Raw genomic sequence first — 13,216 nt, 5'->3', positions numbered from 1 at the left:
AGGCAGTTGTTCCCAACCAGGGGTACGTGTACCCCTAGAGGTATTTGAACACATTGTAGGGGGTACTTGGAAACATTAATGAATCTATTTCCAACAGGCTGAGTCATTTTTTAAGCCTATTTCAGACACTGTACATGCTCATCCAACAGCTTTTCCACCCGTTGACAATAAACTGCGTTAATGAAATAAACAATATTGTGGCCTTAATATCCTACTAAATTGTTACTAACATGTCATGCACATTACTAAAAATTGTGGTAAATATATTCTCTGCTATGCAGTACATTTAATACACAAAATTAATATTTAGTGTGCGTTAAACGTACAGGTTGACATTTTCAAGCTATTAACAACATGTAAATAAAACAAGAAATGTTACTAAATTGGAGTGACGAAGGGATTCTCCTAATCTGAAGAGAGGCCTCGGGGGGTACATGAGACAAAAAAGGTTGGGAAACACTGCTCTAAGGGACAGCACTTGTGAGTGAGTTTTATAGTGTGGCTTGTTTAGGGGAAGGTCTGGGTTAGAACGCACTAGGCAATCCATCAAATTGTGCTTTTCATGCTATTCTGAGAAGTATGAAAGCAGTGACTCCTAAAACAAGTATTTTAATACAAAATAAGCTATAAAAATATATATATCGATAAAGGCAATATTGTAATATTTTTTATCTCCAAAATAGAAAACTCAATATATCTTGAATCTCGATATATTTCCCAGCTTCAAATCAATCTCAATATATCTGCAGTAATGTGATTGAGGAATAGCAGAGATACAGTATATACTCAAGTGTACTTGCATGAAAACATTTTCCTTGTTAAGGGACAACCTTCAATTATGTATTTTTTTTGGTTATTCCCATAAATTCCCATTAAAAGTTTCCAACCATATGCCTAAATCTGTTAATACTAGTTTTAATGATTTTAAAAAAAGACTTCAAGTTATGGTAACGGATTTTTTTAGGGGTTTGTAAGAAATCGTCTGGTGTGTATAATGAATTCTTGAGGGTGAAGGACAAAGAGATTTGTTGAGCTTCTCTTTCATTGAGAGTTTTCCAGTTTGTTCCTGGGATTGAGTGTTAATAACTGGTAAAGCTGCTCTTCCACTCTGGGTACCATCATCACACGGCGATGTAGCAGGTATTATCATGTGTTTGCACTTTAAGTGGTGTTCGCCTGGCCCCCGTCTGACACTTCCTCGTCCTCAGGAGGAGCTAAATGGAGGTTTAAGTAACCAAATAATCTTCACACTGCTGACTTCTCTTTACCCTGCTTGACTATTAGCTTTTAAGGTATCGCGTGTCAACACTAAAAACGGCTTTGTCGCAAGAGAATAATTTTCACTCATGGGCACTTTTCCACTTTGTGATAACAACACAGTGTCTTACAATTATAATGTTTTCCCAACTATTACTGAAGCAGGCACTCAAAGTGATGTCAAATACACGCTGATGGTTTTATCTAGTATGTTTTAACATCACTGTCCACACAACGGTAATAGATGAAAACTGCATGCCTATAGTGACTTTGCTTCAACAGGAGTCTTATTTTCAAATTCAATTATTTTTAGAAAAAGTTTGATAATGATGTCTAAGGATCAAGAAACACATTTTTCTGCAGACTTTCAAATCAGAAAGTGTGTTGTTGACAGTCATAAAGGATGTTATGAAGCCACAAAGAAGTGTTTATCTACTTAATATTTATACTGTGCAAAGTTTGAGAAAACAAATCGGAAACCCGTTTGTTGACATCCCACAATGCAATGTGCAAAACTTTTTGGACAATGTCAATAAGATTTTGGCTGTGTTCGAAATGGTACATTCCTTACTACAGACTACAAATTCAATGAGTATATATTGTCTACTGGGAATGTGCGATATGTTATCATTTATGATTTATTGTCAAAAACATTCTCAACTGGTAACAATATGTCATCCCACGATATAAACGATAAATTCCCATGTCTGAAAATAGCGAGGGCCACAGGCCATTTGTCCCTCAATTTAGCCAAGAATGCCACCGAAAACCTTGTTCCACGGGACAAAACTGATCCTGTTATTTACTTATTATTCTCTGGAGTGGAACGTTGTTTACGGAAGCTCTGCTGCGGAGCCTCCACGGTGTGCACTGCCATCTGTGTGTGTGAGGTGCTTGTCTCGGCTACCTAAAGCTACCTGAAGCTGCCGTGCTGCGATACATCATGGACCGCTACTTGGTTAAAACCAGATAACCATCCAACAAAGGGAACCGATTCAAGTTCCTCCATCAGATCCACCCAAAGTTCCACAAACACGGGGACAGAGATGAACCTGTAGCAACGATTATGAACTTGTAACTCAACTAAAGCTAACTATGCTAAGCTAACACACCGACACACAGACTGGGCTAATAGCTAATGCTAACCACTCCATATAAGGAATAGACCAAGTAAAAAGATTAAAAGAACATGTCCTACTGTCATAAAACCACAGAGAGACACTGATTTGTTTATGGTCAGATTTAACACTTGTATGGAAGAATAAAAGCTAAACATGTCACACGTTGTGTGAAATAAATATTAGCATTAATACTAATGTCACTATTCATTCGTCCACACCTTGTGAAACGCAATTTCTTTTTATATTTCACGTGTTCACAAGACAAAGCTGGTCCCATTAGACTAATGTAATTATTGAGATTATTACACCTAAATATACTGAATGATTAAATCAAAAGCTTGATCTGGTTTAATTATAGGAAATCGGAGAGATATTTATCAATCATAACTTAATATAACTCAATATCAAATATGAAATGAACAAGATTCATCAGCAGTGAGAAAAGAAATACATTTCATACAACAACAATAATAGTGATCCATATGCACAAATAATATCAGCGCATAAACTCTTTGAGTCAGCAGATATTGTAGCCTATTTAAATGTGTCTAGTGTTGATGTATTAAGATTTATTTGTGTTTGTAAGGAACATATTTACACTAAGTTGTGATTTATTTATTTATTATTCATAGTTTTTATTTATCGTGATTTTTATTGTCATCGTGATAATACCAGAAATTATCGGGATAATTGTTTTAGTCAATATCGCCCATCGCTACTGTCTACTTTATACTATAAGCATGGTTAGGAGGATTAGGATGATGACTGTTCCCACTGAAGTATACTTCCAAGTTTCCCAAGATGCATTTCAAACCTACAACCACAAAAACCTGAATCACACTGAGGCTAAAAATTTCTGTTGATTCTCCACCTTTGAAAGTTCTGAAAACATTTTAAGTGAGAAAGTGACCAAGTAGAATATCAACATGTGCTCATTTGATACATAAAACTCACGGAATCACATTTCATGCCGACATTTTGGAGATTTTTGGAGACCCGTCATTGTGCTACTGACAAGACTTCTGGTTGACTTTAAAACAAGAGCCCTATTTAGTTTAGTTTAGTTTTTTTGAGCAATTTACATTCATATTTTTTTTTTTACAACACAAGATACATCATTAAACAGTAACAAAAGCTCAAAAGGAGTAGGCCGATGCAAGAAAGCTTATTGGCGCCGCCGCCTACCCCATATTAAATCATCATTACAAAAATACAAATTGTAACATCAACAAGAGAAAAGCCTTTAAATACATTTTGACATCACACAGAATTGCCACAATCTACACATGTATATACATTCATTAACTTGGTGTTTTTGATGCAGCATTTATATTAATTCCCAACTATTACAGAGTTTCCTACAGTTAAAAAAGAGCTGTGGTCTAATGTAATTTGCATATTTCTCCACAACACTTTTCTCATAAAAGGATTCAAAAATGAGTCAAAGACAAGAAGAGATGTTTTTGTTTTGAAAAGGGGATGTTTGACTTTTAGCTTGAAGCCGGTCCCAGGGTGTTTTTATGTTCGCTCGCAATGCATCATGGGGCGGTTTTGTGCCCATTGCGCATCCTTAAAAATGTCCCCATATAGTTTACATGCGGGTATTAATCACATATTCAATCTTTCCATACTATCTAATGTAAACATACTGCATACTCATTTTAACGTTAGACTTAGTATCAGTAGCGCGTTATTATGCGATTTTGAACACAAACAAACTTTCAAACTGCAAAATCAATTGAAGTCGAAGATGCATGTCCAAGCAATTGATCTTCGACTTATTGATCTGTGAGGCCTATACAATGGCTTTATCTATTCAAATAAAAATAAATGCTTTTAATTATCCTGGTTGGCAGAAGTCGTGATGCAAGTAGATGTTGTTTCGTTGTATCAATCACACTAATGTGTTATTGATTGTTGAGCATCAATGGGGACCTTGAGACGTGCTGTATAAAATACATAGTATCACTGATGGTGATTTTATGAACTTTACTTGATTTTCTTAACAATGACATTAGTACAAGTACATTAACAAGCATACACTCATCAAAAAGAACAACTAACTGGGAATGTATTGCTTCTCATGGCAATGTTTTTAAGTTTTGAATTGCAAACTTAACACACTATTACTGTAATGGTGTACTTGCCTTATTACTACACATTTAAGCTTTAAAAGTGGCTGAAGTATAAGTTGGACGGAGCATATTTTGCCTGTCCCGCGCCAAGCTGGCCCGTTGCGATGTGTGGTTCCTGACAATCGGCTGATAACAAGTTGGCAAGAAGCTGGACTCAGTTATGGAGCAGATGGTCAGCTGTGTGTATGTATTTGTGTGCATCTCCACAAAAGATAATATTTATTTTGCACACAAAGCATATTGTGTAAATCTGGCATTAAATTTGGCACGACATCAACGGTTTTGAGGGTGTGTGCGTGAATCAATACACCAAAGTGTCGCCCCGCTGTGAAGTAAAGTGGACACCATGGCTCTGTATCCCACACACACACACACACACACATACACACACACGAGGCACCTCTTGAATATTTAAATAATTGATTTGTGAGCCTGTGTGCCAACTCTAGACAATCTGCATCTGCATGGTCACTGCAGGACTCTATGAAGCTGGCAAAGGGCAAGAAGGAAAACAGTCAAATATTCTCTTTTTTTGCTCTTTAATTTTTTTTTTTTTTTACTCCCTCAGTTTCAATGTAATTTGAATTTTTGGTGACTTGGGAATTACCTGTTAATGACTTTTTAATGCGATTTCTGTTCTTTTAATTCAAATGTAGACGCAGCAGAAATTCCATGGCCATATTTTTGTCCAATAAAACACTATGTTTATGAGCAAGAGTAGAAATATTGATCTCCTGCTGAGATATAACATTGGCATTCACCAGAATGTTAAAAGAAGCAGAAAATGATGGACCAACAGGCACTAATAACAAATTTGCTCGTGAACGAGTTTGAGCCGAGTCAAATAGTGGCATCTTATTCATAACCTTTATTAAACATTAAAACAGATTATAACTGGCAGAATATGCTTTGAAGCTAATTATTTTACACCTGCAGATTTTAGTTGGTACGAAACGATGCTAATTTCATTGAATAGATTTAGTAGCTAATGATAATTATTGATAATTCAAAAAATAAATTCAGTGCCCGTCGGGAGTAAGAACAATTTTAACATCATTGTGCCCTAGTTTTCAATATCAGCTCAGTTCACTTAAAATATTTCTTTGTTTTCTTCCCAGTTTTTTGTGGAATTGTTGGTGAAAAAAAATTGTTTTATTGTAATTAAAAATGACTGGAAAAATGCAAGGCCCTAAACATTTTTGTGGAGTTTCATTGAATTGGTGAATGTGACATATCTACAACTTGATTCGTGGGTAATTTACACAATAATTAAAGTTCTCCCTGTAATTTTTTCTTTCTCCTGCGGGCCGAATTGGATGCTCTAAAGGGCCGGATTGGCCCCCCGGGCCTTGAGTTTGACACGAGCCCTAGACAATAGACAGAGATGCAGATGGCTCATGTGCTCTCATCATTCTCCTATAGTGGGGGAAATGTATTGTTATTTGGTTCAGGCTATTTTATTTTGGTAAAAATGCAAATAGAATTGCCTTAAAAGGGTTTGGTATCCTAATATACTTATTTACTGTGACTTTGCTGCTGCACTCACAGATACCATTGACTTACATACAGTATGTTGGGGTTTATCTTTGAAAATCCCTAGATATGTGACCACAGACGCACAGCGGAGGAATTGTTCAAGTAGAAGCAACCTTAGAAAAGGAAATGAATGAGAGGAAGCTGGACCTGTTGCCATAGTGACCTGCCCCAGGTGTATGAGAGAGGTTGTTGAATAAATGACCTTGACAAGGCCGGGGTCTAAACACACACACGCACACACGTATATACTCAACATTTGAGTTTTTCATCAGTTATTACTCATAGTGGTCAGGTGTTGAGCACATTGCTGATGGTTTGTGGACATACTCTTTGTTCATTTTTTAAGTCAATGAAAATGTTTTGCAAATATATACATATATATATATATAATTTTTTATTATAAACATGGATAATGTCAAACTCCTGGACATTTAAATATATTTATTGATTTTATCGTTTGGTTTGTTTTAGCTTTATTTTAGTATCGTAGGAAGATTCAGGCATTTTCTTTGCCCTGTTTTTTTTTCCTCTTATTAAACAATGTGCTTGTCCTCACATGAAGCCACTAATGAAACCCAACGTGTGAAGTTAAACCAAGGATGTTGTTGAATAAAGTGAAGGTCTCTGATGTAACTTGTGCCATGTTTTACTTTTGGGTGTTCGGCATTTGTGATGTATTATTCCTAAGAAGAATTACTTTCTTCTATAATTTCTCTTGTCATCAGAAGAGATGCACAAAATGTATCAGTTCTAGTCCTTTGGAAATATATTAGTGGGGGGAGGGGGAGGGGGGACTATTAAAACATTGTAAAATGATTACTAAAATAAAATTGATTAAAAAAAACAAACAGCTCATCACCTCAAACGCTGTTACAGAACCGGGTCAGGTATTTTCTTTTGCCATATTTAAAAATCTGTCTAATATTATATATTAATTATAATTAGGTTTGTAAGATACTATTTTTTCCCCACCACAAGTACGGTAATGTGATAACGAGTGCCTAAATGAGTATTGAGTGATGCAAATACATACAGAAGCTATAACTGATGAAATAAAACACAATTTGTTCTTTCATTTCACTTTTATTTTCACTCTCACTAACAATGCTAGCATTAGCTAGCATTAGCATTAAGAAAAGCTAGCATTAACATTACATAGCAGTAGGGATGTAACGATTTACTCAACTCCCGATACGATTCGATTCACGATACTGGGTTTTTTTGGATTTTCAGAAAATCGATATCAACCGTGATACCTATGAATCGATTTTTAACTGCCTTACGATTAATCATTACATCCCTACATAGCAGTCATTTTAGCCTAGCAATATCATTGACCTAGCATTAGCCTAATGTTAGAATTAGCCTAGCAATGGCATTAACACTAACCTAGCATTAGCATTCACGTAGCAATAACATTCACCTAGCAATAACATTAACTTAGCATTAGCGCCCACTTAGCATTAGCCTAGCGTTAGCATTAATGTCAACATTGAAATGTAATTGGTCAGTGGTATCGGAGCATGTTTTGGTACCGGATGCATCACATCCCTATTAAAATGAAGTGAAGTGAAATTGTTAGATGTTGATTGGAAATATGTTTATACTTCTGTCACTATGCATGGATGGATGGATGACACTGTACTGTAAAACCTTTTAGTATTCCATTTTTTTCCCTCAAGTTGTTGATCTAAAGGCATACATTAAATTTAATACACGTGACTTTATAAGGTTGCCATGCATTTCTATGGCAGTTCTCACCTACAGATCAAAGCTACATCTGTTCTTTTTATTTGTTAGAACGTGCACAGATGTGCCTTCCTGAGTACGATTAATATTAATTTTTTTTTTGTTCAAAGAAGCAACAGCCAATGCTGGCAGCCCATGACACCGTGTTCAGACTAAGGTTAAGCTTTGTTGTACTTAATTATGCATGACCTTTATTAAAAATGCAAAACCACTTTTTTCTCCTGAAACACATTCACACACACACACACACACACACACACACACACACACACACACACACACACTTAGAAGTAAGTGCACTTATTTTTGATCCCTGTCTTTAATTTGTTAATATTCCCGATTATTTAATGATCAATGTTAAATATAGCAAAAGAAAAACATTCTGAAATATTTTTTCAGACATTAAAATAAAAGATAAAAAGCAAACTGAGTGCACTGTATACTGTATCTTATTCTTGATTTGGGATTTCAGACAGAGTTTGACTATGTTGTTTTCATTCAATGCTGTTCAAACTGAAGTGGAAATAGTTAAACATCATCCATTTGCTTTAACAGGCTTTTATTGTTTGCTCAGCAAGTATATTTTTACGGATGAAGAAAAGTTGAAAAGCAGCCTTGGGAATTTAAATATGGATAATCTGAAGCTAATGCAGTTATTATGTATTCATTAAAAAAAGAAAAAAACAACCTCTAATCCGAAAAAACAAAACCATAATGGTTAATCTAATTAAAGAGTTGTATGTATGTTGGATGAATGATTTATTCACAAATTATTTTTGCTGTATATGATATAACTGAGTTGAATTCCAATTGGAAGTTTTATTCTATCTGTTATTGATCTTAAAATGATGTTCATAATTGTTGCTTTATTTATTTTTTAACCAGAAGAATGTACATGACTTGCAATGTATATGTTGCATCTTGACCCCTCCCCTCCAAGAACTACAGATTTGAAATTTGCTTTTAGGCGTCTCTGTTTTTAACCCTTAATGTATTTTAAACGAGATTGTGTCTCAATACAGGAAATCCTTGTGCTCGCTGTTGGTTCAGTAAAGGTTCAAGTCCTGTATTTCTAATGTTTCTCCCCCTCTCCTCGTCCCACAGCTTGCCCCCAGGGCACCTTTAAGTCTTCCCAGGGGGCAGGAGTTTGTCAGCAGTGTCCGCTCAACAGCCGCTCCACCATCGAGGCTGCCACCCTGTGTGGCTGTCGCAACGGTTATTACCGTGGAGACATGGACAAACCAGAGGACATGTGCACAAGTGAGTCCGTCCCTGCACGTCAAACACACTAGGGCTGCATGATTAATCGATGTGACATCAAAATAGGATTATTTATTGAGGCGAGGGTTTACCAACTGTTGAAAAAAAAAACAGGTTTCAAGCACATTTAAGTGATAGTTTGAATTTTGTGTGAGGTTCTTTAAAGCATCACTGTATAACTTTTGTGTGCATCATCAAACAGTCAGTGGGTCCAGCCTCCCTTGTCTTGTGTATGCAGACAGTAGTTGACCTGTAACTTTGAGATAAGGATTGGCTCTCGGTCGATCTGGGGTGCGAAACGGGGTTGGGCTCGCGCCGCGGCTGGCGGAACAGCTGCCGCCGCCCTCCTCTTCGCGCCGCCGGAGGCCCCGCACTCGACCCTCCTTGCCGTGTCGGTGGCACTCCCCCCCAATCCCTGGCCTCACCGCCATCATCAGCCCCCTTCGCCGGGGTTCAGTGTGGTGGCCGTGATTGGGGCAGACGGAGGACAGGCAATCCGGCGTGCGCGGGGCAGTGTCCGGCGCAGGGCGGAAGGCGGGTCGGCGGAGGGGACTGGGTTTCGGCTGTGTCTTTTTAGCCTCCTCAAAAGCAGTTTTAAACTTTTTGCTTGTCTCGTCCATGACCAGGAGTCACATGACCTGGCCAAAGACGGTCCATCTCTCCAAACTTACATGGGCGGTATTTCAAGAGGGCCGCCCCGCTCGGAGCATTGATACTGTCAAGCACTGTATATTGGCCTGAGGTATTAATTTAAAATATCTCATATGGGTCAACTCTTTAGGTCAAAAAGTCTGCGGTGTGCCTTTAATATCAGTTTTTTTCTAATGCAAGTTTTTCTTTTTAAAAATCCCAACATTCTAAGTTCAAGTTTTGCAGTTACACTTTATTCCCAAAGCAGATTTTTTTTCACTTTTTTAATTAAAAGAAAATATTTAAAATAATTTAATCCAGTGTTTTGTTTTTAAAACGGGAAATCAAAAATTGAGTTTTTAAAATAAAGAATCAGGATTTGGTTTTTAGCTAAAATCATGCAGCCTTAACGCACACAAACACATTTATTGCAGCTTTCAGTCATACGCGGAGTTTGCAGGGGCAGGGGGAGAATTTCCCGCCCCCAGTGTTCAAAAGTTTTCATTACAGTTTTCCCAAATTAATTAAAAAAAATACAATTCCTAATATAATGTACATTATACAAATATTTGAAGTGCCATAAAACACAGTGACTGTACAAAATATAGATGAATGAATTTGTTATTTTTTGGGGCTGGAGTCATGCGTCTTGGTTCTTCTGTTGCGCATTTCTTCTTCACAATGAAAATGTTGAAGTGACACTGCACCCAGCAGTTCATGTTTGGTACTGCAGGACAAATGAAGCAGAAAGCGGCTGCTGGCCTGATTTTATCAGGAATTTACAACATTAACCTAAAAATGATGGAATTCATTGGATTACTGAATGTGGTCGGAATATTTTGAGTCCACTTTTGATGGAATATGTGGATTCAGTAAGACATGGCACCACTGGAGTGCTGGCTTGTCGCCATTTTTCTTCCAAGTTTGACAAAATAATTGTGTTTGCTTTGATGGTTGTGTCTTAGAATGGTTTATATTGTAAAAAACTAAAGATTCTATGCTTTCAAATTGTATATGATACTTGTGATATGCAGCTGTATCAGAACATGCATTTTGACCCGTATTCAGGGCGGTGGACGTTAAGGGGTTACAACGCGTCGACGCAAATTTTTGTAGTCAGCATTATCAATTATGTTACTAATCATTTTTGCATTATTGTATATGTTAGACACATTGTGGTTGGCGTGAATCTCGAGACACTCTATATATGGAATTCTATTTTTTTCTTTTGCCCCCCCCGGCAATAATCTCAAACTCCACCTATGACACATTTAGCTCAGCTTTCAGAGCTGTTTACAGGCTGGAGATGACCGATCGTGGCTTGTTCAGCCGACGTGACACATTACAGCCTCTCCGTGCAGACACCACTGATGGTTTAATGAGTCATAATTAAAGCAAAGGTCAGCGTCTGTTTGATTTATGAATATCTGCAACTCCCTGACAGTCCTACTCAGTTTTGGTGCTTGTATGAGGGTATGGGGAGCAGTAACTAATATTACTGCCACATTCCTTAGGCGTTCCACTGAATATGTGCCCAGTGTGTGGAAGAGGATGTGTTGTTATGCAAGGCGAGAAGCAGACTTTAAAAAAAAAGAAACTTCCAGCTCTACCAAGGGATGGTGTAACTAGGTCGAGGCGTGAATCATTTTGGACTTTGTGTAGCAAATTCTCACACACTCCCACTGTGTGTGCATGTGTTTGGTGTGTATTTGGACATGTCCCGCTGACCTGAATAGGATTTTAAGATGATGATATTCTCCTTTTTTTATTCACAGTACAGTTAATATCCTACTGTTTTACGTTAATGAAGGCATTTTCTCCTTCACTCAAACCAGCACATTTCTTTTTCCTATTTTTTTTTGTTGCTATTTTTACTCTGCTCTTCAGTTTAGCCTTTGGCATAGTATAGTTGCTTTTATTCTGGTGTTATGTGTTGTATTTCTCTGTGGTATTGTTTTCTTTTTATTGTTTGTTTTTATTTTATTTGGCTTTTATTGTTTTTATTGTCTCTGTTTATTTTACTAGAAAGCACTTTAGTGGACCGCTGGCTGTTTTAAATGTGCTGTATTTCAGCCCCAGCTTCCTCTTTCATCTGAATATTCCATCTCCCACCACATCTTCTCCTACAAGTCCCAGATCTCTCTGACCTCACCTGCTACTTCTCTCCTCATTTTCCCTGGAATCACAGTCAGATCCACAGCACATCATCACAATAAATCATTTATTAATACAACCAATCTACGCCTCATTCCTCAGTCATTTCTGCTTGTCCCAAAGCAAAAGCTCCTGAAACTTGGTCTAGACATTACATGCTCACTGAATAATAATAATAATAATGCATTGGATTTATATATCATTTATTTTGGTTTCTCAAAGAGCTTTACATGGCATTATTCTTTCACTTCACACTTAGTGGTGGTAAGTTACTATTGTAGCCACAGCTGCCATAAGCGAGGCTGCCATAGTGCACCATCGGCCCCTCCAACCACAACGACTGATACCACTAGAGTAACTGCACTACCTCCCCACTCCCATGACCACATCACCCCTGTCCTCCAAAAACCCCACTGGCTTTCTGTTCTGCAACGTAACCAGTTCAAGATTTTCTACAAAGCCCTCCTCAACCACTCACTCTCATATCTAACTAAACCCCTTCACCTCCACGCCTCTTCTCACAATTTCCGCTCCTCAGATGCTAACTTCCTCTCTCCACCTTGCACTATGAACCAAACCTGGGGGGACAGAGCCTTCTCTGCAACCGCCCCCTCCCTCTGGAATTCATTACCTGAAAATGTCTGAAACTGTACCACTCTGGACTCTTTCAAATTACGCCTCAAAATTATTATTTACTTTTAACTGCTAAAATTGCTTTAAATGTTACAATGGCTCTTTAAACTTTCATTATTACAGGTACTGTTTTAATTTTATGTCTGTACTTTCAAAGTAAAGTGTGTTTGAGTTTTTGGAAAAGCACTTCTAAAACAAAGATAGTGTTATTATAGAAATAGTTTCCATTGGCATTGATATATTACTTATGGTTCAGTCATTACATTTAGGGATCAAATTTGGAGAAGCAATCCCTGCTGTGATGAGCAGATTCCCAGCTCCTTTTATACTGGGCACAGATGGCTGATTGCCATAGACATTCACAGTTTTTCAGACATGTTAGTTTCAGTGATAACTGTGAGGCTTCATTTTGAAAAATCGATGCTGTTCTCTGAAAAGAACGGCTATACTTAAGCATTCAGTGTGACTAATAATGATTTCAGTTTTTCTTGAGTGCTGGGACTCCTGAGAGGTAAATTCAGAGCTAGTCACATTTGGTCATAGTTAGAACTACTTGAAGTTGTGTCTCGAAAAACAAAAGTCCTTCAAATTTAGCAGTACAATGTTGTGTTTACGGTTCGTATTTTTGATAGGTGTGCTCTGATACAACTTTTTCACTTTCCGTACTGATCTTGCTGCCTTGAATGTTGGCCGATAGTAATTATACATACTTTAATTACCTAGTTTGTTGTGTGGAATATT

At 37.4% G+C, this 13,216-nt stretch overlaps 1 protein-coding gene across 1 annotated transcript in view; it reads left to right on the top strand.

Annotated features, from left to right (window-relative positions):
- The window catches only part of LOC114461555 (ephrin type-B receptor 1-like), a 110,103-nt gene that overhangs the window by 53,744 nt on the left and 43,143 nt on the right, over positions 1-13,216 (top strand). The window contains exon 6 of the mRNA XM_028443725.1: positions 8,903-9,058. Within this exon, the coding sequence (XP_028299526.1) occupies positions 8,903-9,058 (156 nt within the window). The remainder of the gene's footprint in view (positions 1-8,902; positions 9,059-13,216) is intronic.

This window comes from Gouania willdenowi, chromosome 4, assembly GCF_900634775.1.
Source record: "Gouania willdenowi chromosome 4, fGouWil2.1, whole genome shotgun sequence".
In the NCBI taxonomy this organism is placed as follows: Eukaryota; Metazoa; Chordata; class Actinopteri; order Blenniiformes; family Gobiesocidae; genus Gouania; species Gouania willdenowi.
The sequence above is the reverse complement of the archived record's forward strand: the minus strand, read 5'-3'. Positions and strand labels throughout refer to the sequence as shown.